Below are 12,575 nucleotides of genomic sequence, written 5' to 3' on the forward strand. Positions count from 1 at the left end.
CTAAATAATCCCGAGTAACAGATTAGATGGGTGGTTGAGAACTTGGATACAACTGCAGTATTGGTTCTTAATTTGACCGGCTTTTGTCTTTTTCTTTTAAATTTCATATTTACTATTTATCCCTAAACATTTCTTGACATTAATACCATTTTATTCATAATGAAATAATTGTCAAACATATATGGAAGATATAAAATGAAATGTATAAAAATGGTTTCAAAATTTAGCTTTCCCTAAAACAGTGCTATAAAACGACTGGAAGCCACAGCTGTTCAGTTAGTCACCGAAATGTTGTTATTGAGTAAGCTCCCCAGGATAACACAATTTCTGACGAAGGATCCGATAGACCAGCGGGGCATCTGGGGCTATGTGGCCATCGCCTTCAACCAGGTGGATGCGGATCGGCTGGCAAAAGTGGGAGCAAACCGCCTGTGCGCCGAATGGATCATTAAGAACGGAGGTGGAGTGCGTTTTGTGGACAGCCCCAGCAGGTTGTGGAAGGATTACAACTCGCTGCCTGGAGAGAATACTCAGTTCTGCCTGAAGGTAGTGGACGCCTCGAATTCATCGATCATGAAGATAGGACTGGAGCACTTAAAGGGCTGCAATAATATCGACACGGTAATCTTTCACAACTGCAAGCACCTGGAGAACGATGGATTGGAGGGATTGCATCACATCAGCAACTCCCTGGAGCGATTGCAGGTCTCCGGCTGTTACAACATCACCGATTCTGGCCTCGCCGTGATCGGGGAGCTCAAGAATCTGAGACAACTGCTCATATTCGACATGATATTCGTGAAGAACATGGAGGCGGTGGCCGCCAAGCTGAAGAAGGACCTTCCAAGTTGCGACATCAAGGCCACCAAGCTGGGCGTAACGCTAAAGCCCAAAAAATAGTCTTTAAATTGTGATTTGTTCTGTTGTTTTCCTCTTATTTTGTAAATAGAAACGTTCTCGATGTGTTTGAAAGGGTTAAAATTGCACACTGGAGCAAATTTAGCTTTTCTCAAACACAGCAAGAAAATATATAGCAATGCCTTAAAAATACTTTGTTTTTATAATTTATTTTGTAGTTACAAAAAATCGTAGATGTAAAATAAATGATTGACCAATTTGAAATCTAACAACTTTTCTTTTAAAAACGCTTGCCATATAACGTGTCTTTGCCTGACAAGCTATGCCTTAAAACTGCTTTTAGTTTTATAATTTATTTTGTAGTTACAAAAAATCATGTTTATAGAATAATAATTCTATATGTTCAAAATATTTGAAGTAACGTATTTTTCCCTTAACAGCACTGGCAATCTAACGTATCTTTGCATTTTTCTTCAACCCAAGAACGGTCATACTATTTTCAGAAAGAAGGACAAAATGTGAAAAACTAACAATAAAATGACCAAGTTAAAGTATTTACTTAGCTTTGCCACCCAGCCACGAGCCATTTCGCATTCCAATCACAAGGAGCACATCCTGAACTGCCTGACCTATGGCCTGCTGGTGATTGTGGCCCTCTGCGCGGGCTTCCTGCTGTGGGACCTGTCCAACAGTCCGCGGGATGGATTCTTCCACGGCAAAAGGGACTCGCACACGCTGATCCTGGACCTGGAGCACACTCAGGAGGTCGCCCTGAATCCCGAGGGCGAGCAGCGGGCCCGGAATGTCAACTGCACCTTCTGGGACTGCCTGAACATCTACAAGTGCGAGCACGACCGCTTAAAGGTCTACATCTATCCGCTGCAGGAGTTCGTGGACGAGCGGAGCGACAAGGTGGCCACCACCCTGTCCAGCGAGTATTTCCAGATCCTGGAGGCGGTGCTAAAGAGCCGCTACTACACCTCGAATCCCAATGAGGCGTGCCTCTTCCTGCCCAGCTTGGATCTCCTAAACCAGAATGTCTTCGACAAGCATCTGGCGGGCGCTGCTCTGGCTTCCCTGGACTTCTGGGATCGCGGGGCCAACCACATTATCTTCAATATGCTGCCTGGGGGAGCACCATCCTATAACACCGTGTTGGATGTGAATACGGACAATGCCATCATCTTTGGCGGCGGCTTCGATTCGTGGTCCTATCGTCCAGGCTTTGATGTCGCCATTCCCGTCTGGAGTCCGCGCCTGGTGCGGCAACATGCCCATGCCACTGCCCAAAGGAAGTTCCTTTTGGTGGTGGCTCAGCTGAGCATCCTTCCGCGGTTCGTGAGGACCCTACGCGAGTTGGCCTCCGCCCACAGCGAACAATTGCTCCTTGTGGGAGCCTGCGAGAGCCTGGACCTCGCCATGCGCTGCCCTCTGTCGCAGCACCACAAATCCCTGGAGTATCCTCGCCTGCTGTCGCGTGGTAAATTCTGTTTGCTGGGTCGCAGCCTTCGCTTGGGTCAGCCCGATCTGGTGGAGATTATGTCGCAGCACTGCATTCCCGTGATTGCCGCGGACAACTATGTGCTGCCCTTCGAAGATGTGATCGATTGGTCGCTGGCCTCCGTTCGTATACGCGAAAGCGAACTGCACGCCGTGATGCAGAAGCTAAAGGCTATATCTAGTGTCAAGATCGTTGAGATGCAGAAGCAAGTCCAGTGGCTGTACTCCAAGTATTTCAAGGATCTGAAAACTGTGACGCTGACGGCGCTTGAGGTGCTCGAAAGTCGCATCTTTCCGCTGCGTGCCCGCAGCAGTCGCCAGTGGAACGTCATCGACACCAACGCCCGTTCCACCTTCAATCCCCTTTTCCTGCCCTCGCTGGCGCCAAAGTCACAGGGATTTACCGCCGTCATCCTCACCTACGATCGCGTGGAAAGTCTCTTTCTGCTGATCCAGAAGCTGGCAGTGGTGCCCTCGTTGCAAAGCATTTTGGTGATTTGGAACAATCAGAAAAAGTCTCCGCCGCACTGTGAGTTCTTTAGAAATAAACCTTTACAACTAAAGTAATCATTTTTTGTACCTGAACAGTATCCACATTTCCATCTATATCGAAGCCCTTGAAGATTCGGCAAACCAAGGAGAACAAGCTATCAAATCGATTCTATCCATATCCGGAAATCGAAACGGAAGCTATTTTAACTATAGACGATGACATTATAATGCTGACAACAGATGAATTGGATTTTGGGTAAAATTAACTGCTAGATGGTTCAAGTTTCCTGTCTAATCGATTCTATTTTGTAGATATGAAGTTTGGCGCGAATTTCCCGATCACATTGTGGGCTTCCCCAGTCGCATCCATGTCTGGGATAACGTCACCATGCGCTGGCACTACGAATCGGAGTGGACAAACCAAATATCGATGGTCCTCACCGGAGCCGCCTTCCATCACAAGTACTGGAGCCACATGTACACACACGCCATGCCGGGAGACATCAAGGATTGGGTGGATGAGCACATGAACTGCGAAGACATTGCCATGAATTTCCTGGTGGCCAACATTACCAATAATCCTCCCATCAAGGTCACTCCCCGTAAGAAGTTCAAGTGTCCAGAGTGCACTAATACGGAAATGCTTTCCGCCGATCTGAATCACATGCGGGAGCGTTCGGCCTGCATCGATCGCTTCTCTAAGATCTACGGACGTATGCCTCTGCGCACGGTGGAGTTCAGAGCGGATCCGGTATTGTTCCGTGACAATTTCCCGGACAAGTTGAAGCGCTACAACGACATTGGCAGCTTGTAAGAATCCCAAACTTGGGTCTTAATATTCCAATGGAATTTAAGGAGATATACCAAAGACTTGTGGGAATTGCGCTCAACTTCTTTAACGGAAAACTCATGTTGCAGTTGACTATATATCTTATCGGTATGGGCATAATGCTGGGATCTCGCTTGCACAACCAAGTTTGGTCTGATGAAGCTGATTATAACTAGGGGATGTTCCGGTTTAAATTATGTTCGACTTCCAATTGGTATCTCATCGATACGGGAGTAGTTAGTAACTATGTTAGCGAAATTTTAAAATGGATTTATGTCCTTAATGTACTCTTTGTTTTATGTAGAAAAATATTTATTTAAAACGCTTTTAAATTGGCAGCTATTAAGTAGACCTAATATTTGATTTCAAATCGAAAATAATTTATAAACGCTGGAACTAGCCTGTACATAAATATTAGAAGTTGATCTTAACGTACAAAAAGTGTTTTATTATCTGGACTGCTTTAAGCTGGGAACTGAAATCTCTTGCATTAATTAAATTGTACATTTTAAGGTCCGCGAAAATGCTATGCTAATATCATTAACATGGTGGCTCTGATCTTAGGTTTTAGGCTTCTTTGATGGATGCCAAATACTCTTTGTAACGTTGCTCCTGTTGCTGCTGGAGTTTCTGCAACTTCTTGATCTGTCCCTTGCTAACCTCCTTGCCTTCCTTGTCGAGTGTGGGCAGGCCCTAGAAATGGGATCAATAATGTTAGTAAATGTGTATAATGTCTATGGAAATAGATGCCCTACATTATCATCGAATGCTGAGTACTTTTCCGTTTCGCCGAGGAACATTTCCTTGGGATTCACACGTCGCTGAGCTTCCTTGGCCGCCGCAGCCTCAGCAGCTGCCTGCTTCTTGCGCTCCTTCTCAGCAGCCTTCTCCGCCTCGGCAGCCAGCTTGGCTTCCCGCTCTCGTAAAAGTGAGTCGCGGTCAACCAACTTCACGGCATACTTGCCGTCATCCTTGTCCTCCAATCGCACACCCAAATTGGGCAGAACATTGTCGCGCAGGTCGTCGCAGAGCTTAAGGATGTCAAAGGCCTTCAGGGTCTTGGCTTGCTCGCGTACCACATTACGGAATTCAGCCAGGGATTGAACATAGGGCAGCACGGTGGTCTCCAGATCAGCGCCAGCTGTTTGCGATCCTGAGCCACCAGTGACGGGGAACCCAATGCCACCACGAGGTCCGGAGATAGCTCCGAAAACGTGCAAAAGATCCGTAATGTAGGTGGCCACATTACGCAGCAACAGGCTGTTCAACCTAGTCTTATTGTCCCGAATGTAGACATTGGAGGCGGACACTAGCTCCCTGATGGTGTCAAGGGCGCTACGAGTGTCAACGTTGTCTGCAAGCGTAAAGAATAATATAAACTCTACTCTAACTAATATCCTTTTTCTTAAAACACACCGCAGAGAGCAGCATGCACCTGGACTTGGGAACTGGCGAACTTCTTCTGCAAAGCTGCCTCCACTTCTGTCCAGGCATCGAATTGCCTTCGCGGCTCTTCGGAGAGCACGTGGCGGGTCAGGTCCTTGACATTCAGGAAGAACTCCTGCAAGTCAAAAATGTACATTAAATCCTTGCTAAAACTTAAAGGAAATCCTTCTTACATTGAGGAACTTCTCGTACTGCGTGGCCATTTCCATGGTGTTCTCCGAGTAGTCGAGTGTGTCCTTCCACGAGTGCAGCAGGAACGCCAGTCGCAGCTGGGTGGCCGAGTGCTTCTTGAGGGCTTCTTGGATGGTCACGAAGTTCTTCAGCGACTTGGACATCTTGCAGCCGGCGATGGTAAGGTGGCCCGTGTGCAGGAAGTACTTCACCCACTCGGCCTCGTTGAAAGCCGCCTCCGATTGAGCCAACTCGTTGTCGTGATGGGGGAACTTCAAGTCCACTCCGCCAGTGTGTATATCAAAGGTTGGGCCAAAGATGTCCGAGGCCATGGCCGAGCACTCGATGTGCCAGCCAGGACGTCCCTTGCCCCAAGGACTATCCCACCAGGGTTCCCCGGCCTTGCTTGCCTTCCACAAGGCAAAGTCGTTGGCCGAACGCTTCTCGGAGAGCCTATCCTCGGCCACGGACAAATCGCCCTCGCCCTCTTGCAGGGATTTGGTGTCGCCGTAAGCCTCAGGCACCAACTTGGCATAGTGGTGCTTCTCCCGCTTGTCGAAGCCGTTTACATCGAAGTAAACGGAGTTGTTGGCCGCATAGGCCAATCCGTTGTCAATGATCTTCTGGATGAAGGTGACGATCTGCGGCACGTACTCCGAAACGCGGGTTAAAACATCTGGAGGTAGAATCTGTAATATGTGAAATTTCCAAATGATTAATTTCAAAGTTGATGAGCTCCACATCGGTAGATGACTCACATTCAGTGATTTCATGTCGTTGTGGAACTGGTCTTCCCAGTAGCGTGGCAGAGCCTCGAACACAGCATTGTCATTGATTTGGGCCCCTTTTTGGGAGTCCAACCAGTCGGAGATGGGGTCCTTGGCTTCGGCAAGGTAATGCTGACGCTTCTCGGAGATCTCCTGCTCCCCGCCCTTGGAAACCGCCTGGGTGAGGGCCTCCACGGCATCGTTCATGCGCTGCAGGGTCTTGTCCAGCATCACCTTCTTGTCGGGATCCGTGTTTCTGGCGCAGGTGTCCTGGAACCGCAGCAGCACCTCCTTTTGCTGGCCCAGCAGCTGATCCAGAGGCAACTTCGCCGCCTCACTGGCGTATTGCTCGAAGAGATGGTTCTGCCGCGCCCGCCGGATGATCTTATCATCGATATCCGTGATGTTCATCACATAGTGGATGTTGTAGCCAAAATAGTTGGCCAAAATGCGCCGCAGAATGTCGAAGGAAATGTAAGATCTGTGGAGTGGGAAGATAAGATATACCCATGATGATGTGGCGGCCTAAGGGAAACCAACCTGGCGTGCCCCATGTGGGAGGCATCGTAGACGGTGGGCCCGCAGCTGTACCACGTTACATTGTTTCCGTCCAGCGGCACAAACTCCTCCTTCTGGCGGGTGAGGCTGTTGAACAGCTTCAGTTTCGGCCGGTCCGCCGCCTTGGGAGCTTGCCACGCCGGTTGCCCACGTTTCGACATTATCTCGTTGTGTATATGCGTACGTATAAACCAGGCAATTCAATTTACTCTGCACTTGCAATGCGGCAAAATTTCATCAGCTCTGGAATGGGAAACAGCTGTCTGCGGACACGTGGCAACACCGCTTGGAGTTGCCACACTGGTTTGGCATTAAATAGCTTTCTAACGGTTTATTGTAGTTTAAAACAGGAAAGGTGCATTTAACTGTGTAACTTATGGATCTACTTTGTTTGAAAACATTCATATCACTTTCTTTCTTCAACTTTAATATTTGATTGTGCCAATACCAGACACTCCTTTAAAAGCAATTTAGTTCTGATATTACGAAATAAGGAAAAAAGAAATATGTATAGGGAATTTTTATATTTATTAATTAATTAAATGGTCTTGAGAACATCTTTTCCGTTAATAATTTATAGAGCTGGAAATATTATTTTATTGTTTCAAAGAAGTTTTTGGCCGAATATGTAAATAATTTCATAAAAGAATTTTTTTTACAGAATACATCGCCAACGACAAAATTTAAATTTAATGAATTTCGAATTTATGTATGCATCTAAAACGTATATTTTTTTATGCAAAGACGAACAAACTAAGTTGCGTTTACCGCCTAAGTTTTTATCATTACCTTCATGGGCTCCATAAGTTTCAATAAACTAAAACTAGCAAGTACTTTTACTATTTTCCTTTGCTTTTTTTGGATCCTCCGCCGGTGGCCTTTTGTGTGCGTCCCAATTGCATGTCCTTGAGCTTGGCATCCAATCTCTTTTTCGCATTCTTGACATCCTCCTCCTGGCGCACGGTTTTTAAGGGTTTGGGATGCAGGAACTTCTTGCGCTCATCTCGCTTAATTAGCTCACCACAACCGTGGACCTCTAAAAAATGAGTAAATCTATAACTGGTCAGAAATTATTATTTAAAAAAGGCTATAGACCTGGCAGACCGTGCTTAAAGCAGAATCTCTTTTTGCATTGCTGACAATCCTGGCCCATCAGACTCGTCTTGGTCTTGCAGCGGGGAAAGTCGCATAGGTTATCCACCTCTTTAACAGCTGTGAGCACATCGTCCAGCTTGAGATCCACCACCTGGCTGGGAATCCTCTCCAGCAGCTCCAATGTGTTGTTTGTACCGTAATCCACTCGTTTTCCAGGTTTGGCGGGTGGAAACAGAGGAGCTTCGTCTGCTTTTGACGATGTTGAGGGTTTGTTTGGATCGTCTAGGATAAATTATCACTTATAAATCAAATAACAAAGTTTTTAACGTGTTTTTACTTACCTGCCATTGGTTAATCTCTTTTAGTTGAGTATTTATTAATTTTTGTCTATAAATTTACATTTGTGTCTTGGCGATGAAAGTTTGGCAAACTAAACAGCTGACTTGTAATCGATAAGTCGATTATTTTTAAGGAGTTATCGCACTAAGCGGATTTTTTTAAAAACCCTTAGCCCTTGGGAGCCCAAAAAAATTATATAAAATTGAATTTATTTTATATAGTTGATCTAAAAACAAATGTATTCTTTTACAAACATATTTAAAAACCTGAAAATGTCTTCCATTTCATAAAAAATTATTAAATTAGTTTATTGCTTTTAGTTTTAGGAAACAGAGCTTTAACCAGTTTAATAAACAAATTTGTTCTTTTACAAAATATTGAAAATCTTGAAAATGCTCTCCATTGTTGTTCATCAAAACAAAAAAAAAACACTCCCCCACATTTGAAATACTTCAGTAATGTTATTGTCGTTGTAACAAAGTTCTACACACAAGTCAATAAAGATTTAGTTACTAAGCTAAACATTGTTTAACCAATCTCTGACGGCCTTTTCAATTGTGCACAATTTGTAAGCTATCCAATCCAAACTCTTTTGACCAAATCAAGTGTATAATATATATCCATGTAAAAGCCGTGTATAAACGTTTAGTAATTGCAATTTCTGTTGGTTTGATTTAAATGCTAATGGTGAAGAGCTTGGTAAATCTCAAGCCCACTCTTTAAATAGCCTATCGATAGGTGCCCTTTACAATTTGTTGTCACAGGGACAGGATGCAGTGGCTCCTGTTCCGGTAACTGCGGCATGGATGGCCTTGGCCACGTACTCAATGTTGCCCGTGTTCAGGCCACACATGTTGATCCTTCCAGTCCTTAGCAGGTAGATGTGGAAGTCATTGATCAGGACGCGCACCTGGCTCTCGTTCAGCCCGGTGTACGAGAACATGCCGATCTGGTTAACTATGTGGTCCCAGTTGCCGGGCGTTCCCAAGGCCACCAGCTTGTCCCGCAGAGCCTTGCGCATCTCACGAATGCGGCTCGACATGGTCTGGATGGACTGCATCCACTCCTTGCGCAGCTCCGGCGTATTCAGCACCTTGGACACAATGCGGGCACCGTAGGCTGGCGGATTCGAGTACTGGCCACGAATGAGCAGAGTCATTTGCGAGTGAACCGCCGCCTTGGTGGCTCCATGCTTCTGCACCACCGTAAGATTGCCAGCACGCTCGCAGTAGAGGCCAAAGTTCTTGGCAAACGACTGGCAGGTGAAGAGCTCAAAGCCGCGCTCCACAAAGTATCGCACAGTCCAGGCATCCCGGTCCGGATCCCCGCTGGCGAATCCCTGGTACGCCGAGTCGAACAGCGGGAAGAGCTTCTTCTTCTCCAGCAAGTTGGCCAGCTCGGTCCACTGCTCCTGCGTGGGATCAATGCCGGTGGGATTGTGGGCACAGGCATGCAGGATAATCACAGCACCGGGCGGAGCCTCATCCAGATCGGCCAGCATGTTCTTGAAGTCCAGCTGGCGCTTGTTTTGGTCCCAGTAGCGGTACGACTTCAGGGTGGTAAAGCCCGCATCCGAGAAAATCTTGTGGTGGTTCTCCCATGTCGGATTCGAGTAGTACACCACGTTGCGTTTAAGCTGTGTGTGCAGGAAATCGGCGGCAACACGCAGGGCTCCCGTGCCCGAGATGGTCTGCACTCCAAAGGCCTAAAAAAGAAGGCATGTTTATTTAAAAACAATCATCAGTTGGGTGAGGGTAAACCTACTCGATTCTCCTTGATGGCAGGGGAATCAGCACCCAGTACCAATTCCGTGGCCGCAGTTGTAAACGTATCGAGACCTGGAAAACTCAATTCGGGTTTATAATAGCTATGTTTTAAACGGTAAAAAGTTAAAAACCACTTAATAATATATTGATGCTGTTAAAAACAAAAAAATCTTGAAGCTGTTAAATATAATAGAATATTTTTTTTATCTTCTTTGGAAGAGCGTTTTTAGGATGGTTAAAAAAATCTCTGTAATTTTTGAAAATAAATTTTTTAATATTTTTAGACTTTTAAGTGGCTTAAAACTTCTATTTAGAATTCAATTACAGCAAATTTGATTGAATCCTAAGTTTACTCACCAGTCACTGGCAAATACTCGTGGTTCTGAGCCTCATCGCTGGCAATGGAGATTTCAGTTTTGCGGACCACAGGCAAAACCCACGGCACTCCAGCATCCGTCCTGTAAGCTGAAAATAAACGAAATCATTGAACTCATGAGTAACCTGTTTTATTCGGAGTCCATGTATTGCTCAAGTATTAAGGGTAATACAGCGTTCAAAGTGCTGAAATCCGTACAATATTCAGTTCTTATCTAAGTGGACTTAACAAGCCTAATCAATCCGTAATGCTGTACGCAATCTGATATTGTTTTCCTGCGTTGTTTCTAGGCCAATTCAATTGTTTATTGACTGCCGTCGGGTTATTCGAAACCAATTGAATGAATTGGCCGATCAAATATTTATACTTTTGTAGCATTGTAAAAAAGCGAAAACATTAGAAACGGTGTCTATAAACAAGCCATTGATTGATATAATAAAATGAGGTACCAGTAAAATTTTAGTAAAAGTTAATATCATTCATTATAAACATCAGTAAAAGTTCAGCTCAAATGAAACCTGTTTTATTTCACCCGAGTTATTGAATATGTTGTCAGATTTTTATATGGTAGGTCCAGCTCATACCAAAGAAGCATTGATTAGTCTTTTTTTCATTTCTGCTTCAATTCAAGCAATTCCTATTAGCATAAATCATCTTTACACAAGCAAAGGTTAATGACTCGCAGATTGCTTGCAAAACAAAAACATAATAATCAACATGTTCGCTGGTGGGAATTGTTATTCAAATTATGCAATAACAGCCATAAATATAGAAAAGGTGAAATGGCGACCGTCCAAATCAGCAACATTGCTGTTGGTAGCTCGCAATCCACCAGCAACATTGCTGTTGTTATGGTCGTGCCTTCAGATTGCCACTGGACACTATGTTTGTGGTACCAGCCAAGAGTCTCACACACAAGTGGCTTATCATCCACCGTACACATGGTATAATAACTAAATACTCTGCTAGTTGACGTCAAATATGAATTAGATTAAGAAAGTCGCCCAAGAAATGCCCTATGATGGCAAAGGAAAGGCGATGTTCTGATAATCAGGTGACGTTCTACAAATTTAGAAATTGTTTAGAACTATCCATTAAACAATTTTGTTGTTGGTAGATTATTTAAGTTATAAGTTATATCTTATCAATTAATTTTTTGATATGAAAATTAGGTGACTCACTACAAGTTAAACATTTTTTTACATTTATCCAAGAAACTATTTCGTTGCTGGTTAAAATACCAAAACGCAGCTTATCAGTTTAATTGAGCTGGTTAACTCAAAGATAATGAGAAATAGTACATATAATCTTTGTATGAAACAACAAAAAAATTAAATTGAATATATATGTAACTCTAAACTCCAATTAAAACAACCCATACAATACTTGTAAAATATTTTTGTAATGGTAGTGTATTAAATGTTTACTTTGCGTGGGGGACACAATTTCTTATAAGCTTTCTAATTGGAACGCATATACGCGACATGCAACAAATCTGGGCAAAAAGGACGGAAAAATCTAAACAATTCATATGCCACTATGACTTCCAAATGACCTCCAGCAGAGTGGGGTGGGGGCTGGGTGGCAACGGAAAGTGGAAAGTGGGGTGTTCCGGGAACAAAAGAGGAGAACTGCAAGGGCAAACCAACTAGCAAATGATAGCAAATTGTGCCGCATACAGATACACCCAGTAAAATGAAACACACATCGCTGCGCACACGTATTGTATTCCTTCCGGGTGGAAATTGAATTTATCACTTACCGCCCACCGACAAATTGACCTTGTTGGGATTGCTGTCGTCCTTGAAAGCCTGCGTCAGGGCGAAAACCTCAATTGCAGGTCCTTTTTGCACATCGGCGTAGATAGACATTGCGAAAAAGTTGACAAACAAGTCCAAACGGAGCGGCAATAACAAATAAATTAATTTGGAATAGAGTCGGCACCAAAAAGCCAAAATAACAGTGTGGCTGCAACTTGCCAAAGTAATTTCGCCATAAAAGCTCTCTCGATTTCGTTCTCAAAATTATCGATACGTTTATTTGAAAACCGTTAGCCGAAAAGTATGTTAAGTGAAAACGTTTTTCATTTCGAACTCATTTTAATTTTAAATTATATTTTTAAAATAGTACTTTCCTGACCCTAACAGTCTGTTGACTTTTTAAAGTTAAGTAAAGTTATTGACTTATCCAACGAAAGTTCAGAACCAGCTTGAGATTACCCTCAAAACTATTTATTTCGCCATTATACCACTGCCAATATCTGAATCTCAAAAGTCTTCAAATATTCACTCCAAAAAACAGTAACTTGTTCTTATTTTTCAGTAGTGTATTTTATTGCCCCGGAAATCCTTAGTTACTAAACATTGTTAATTAGTTTG

The 12,575-nt window shown here is 44.0% G+C and overlaps 5 protein-coding genes across 5 annotated transcripts; 2 read left to right on the top strand and 3 right to left on the bottom strand.

The window, feature by feature from the left end:
- Positions 1-190: 190 nt before the first annotated feature.
- Positions 191-1,048, top strand: LOC108141411 (ATP synthase subunit s, mitochondrial). The gene has a single exon (XM_017264774.2). It carries the CDS (start codon positions 289-291, stop codon positions 898-900), a length of 612 nt encoding a protein of 203 aa, XP_017120263.1. The 5' UTR covers positions 191-288; the 3' UTR covers positions 901-1,048.
- A 270-nt stretch (positions 1,049-1,318) lies between these two features.
- On the top strand, positions 1,319-4,114 carry LOC108141410 (exostosin-2). Its single transcript, XM_017264773.2, has 3 exons — positions 1,319-2,887; positions 2,947-3,106; positions 3,163-4,114. The coding sequence occupies exons 1-3, from the start codon at positions 1,396-1,398 to the stop codon at positions 3,662-3,664; spliced, it is 2,154 nt and encodes a 717-aa protein (XP_017120262.1). The 5' UTR covers positions 1,319-1,395; the 3' UTR covers positions 3,665-4,114.
- LOC108141408 (cysteine--tRNA ligase, cytoplasmic) lies at positions 4,107-6,889 on the bottom strand. Its single transcript, XM_017264772.2, has 6 exons — positions 6,604-6,889; positions 6,055-6,544; positions 5,299-5,985; positions 5,096-5,240; positions 4,435-5,033; positions 4,107-4,372 (listed from the first exon to the last, which is right to left on the bottom strand). The coding sequence occupies exons 1-6, from the start codon at positions 6,780-6,782 to the stop codon at positions 4,247-4,249; spliced, it is 2,226 nt and encodes a 741-aa protein (XP_017120261.1). The 5' UTR covers positions 6,783-6,889; the 3' UTR covers positions 4,107-4,246.
- A 436-nt stretch (positions 6,890-7,325) lies between these two features.
- Positions 7,326-8,170, bottom strand: LOC108141412 (DNA-binding protein SMUBP-2). The gene is made up of 3 exons (XM_017264775.2): positions 8,058-8,170; positions 7,717-7,998; positions 7,326-7,657 (listed from the first exon to the last, which is right to left on the bottom strand). The coding sequence occupies exons 1-3, from the start codon at positions 8,062-8,064 to the stop codon at positions 7,461-7,463; spliced, it is 486 nt and encodes a 161-aa protein (XP_017120264.1). The 5' UTR covers positions 8,065-8,170; the 3' UTR covers positions 7,326-7,460.
- Positions 8,171-8,496: 326 nt separating this feature from the next.
- LOC108141512 (aspartate aminotransferase, cytoplasmic) lies at positions 8,497-12,161 on the bottom strand. Its single transcript, XM_017264941.2, has 4 exons — positions 11,960-12,161; positions 10,179-10,286; positions 9,820-9,893; positions 8,497-9,760 (listed from the first exon to the last, which is right to left on the bottom strand). Exons 1-4 carry the CDS (start codon positions 12,066-12,068, stop codon positions 8,801-8,803), a joined length of 1,251 nt encoding a protein of 416 aa, XP_017120430.1. The 5' UTR covers positions 12,069-12,161; the 3' UTR covers positions 8,497-8,800.
- Positions 12,162-12,575: the final 414 nt, after the last annotated feature.

This window comes from Drosophila elegans, unplaced genomic scaffold (genome assembly GCF_018152505.1).
Source record: "Drosophila elegans isolate 14027-0461.03 unplaced genomic scaffold, ASM1815250v1 contig_183, whole genome shotgun sequence".
Classification (NCBI taxonomy): Eukaryota; Metazoa; Arthropoda; class Insecta; order Diptera; family Drosophilidae; genus Drosophila; species Drosophila elegans.

What these genes read in the sequence shown, in the direction of transcription:
- LOC108141512 (XM_017264941.2), bottom strand. Translation starts at nt 12,068, where the DNA reads ATGTCTATCTACGCCGATGTGCAAAAAGGACCTGCAATTGAGGTTTTC. An exon ending in CGAGTATTTGCCAGTGACTG is followed by an intron (nt 9,894 to 10,178) that starts GTGAGTAAACTT and finishes TGAGTTTTCCAG; the next exon opens with GTCTCGATACGTTTACAACT. An exon ending in CTGCCATCAAGGAGAATCGA is followed by an intron (nt 9,761 to 9,819) that starts GTAGGTTTACCC and finishes CTTCTTTTTTAG; the next exon opens with GCCTTTGGAGTGCAGACCAT.
- LOC108141410 (XM_017264773.2), top strand. Translation starts at nt 1,396, where the DNA reads ATGACCAAGTTAAAGTATTTACTTAGCTTTGCCACCCAGCCACGAGCC. An exon ending in GAAAAAGTCTCCGCCGCACT is followed by an intron (nt 2,888 to 2,946) that starts GTGAGTTCTTTA and finishes GTACCTGAACAG; the next exon opens with TATCCACATTTCCATCTATA. An exon ending in ACAGATGAATTGGATTTTGG is followed by an intron (nt 3,107 to 3,162) that starts GTAAAATTAACT and finishes TCTATTTTGTAG; the next exon opens with ATATGAAGTTTGGCGCGAAT.
- LOC108141412 (XM_017264775.2), bottom strand. An exon ending in CTTTAAGCACGGTCTGCCAG is followed by an intron (nt 7,658 to 7,716) that starts GTCTATAGCCTT and finishes CTCATTTTTTAG; the next exon opens with AGGTCCACGGTTGTGGTGAG.
- LOC108141408 (XM_017264772.2), bottom strand. Translation starts at nt 6,782, where the DNA reads ATGTCGAAACGTGGGCAACCGGCGTGGCAAGCTCCCAAGGCGGCGGAC. An exon ending in TCCCACATGGGGCACGCCAG is followed by an intron (nt 6,545 to 6,603) that starts GTTGGTTTCCCT and finishes CCCACTCCACAG; the next exon opens with ATCTTACATTTCCTTCGACA. An exon ending in AGTACGAGAAGTTCCTCAAT is followed by an intron (nt 5,241 to 5,298) that starts GTAAGAAGGATT and finishes TTTGACTTGCAG; the next exon opens with GAGTTCTTCCTGAATGTCAA.
- LOC108141411 (XM_017264774.2), top strand. Translation starts at nt 289, where the DNA reads ATGTTGTTATTGAGTAAGCTCCCCAGGATAACACAATTTCTGACGAAG.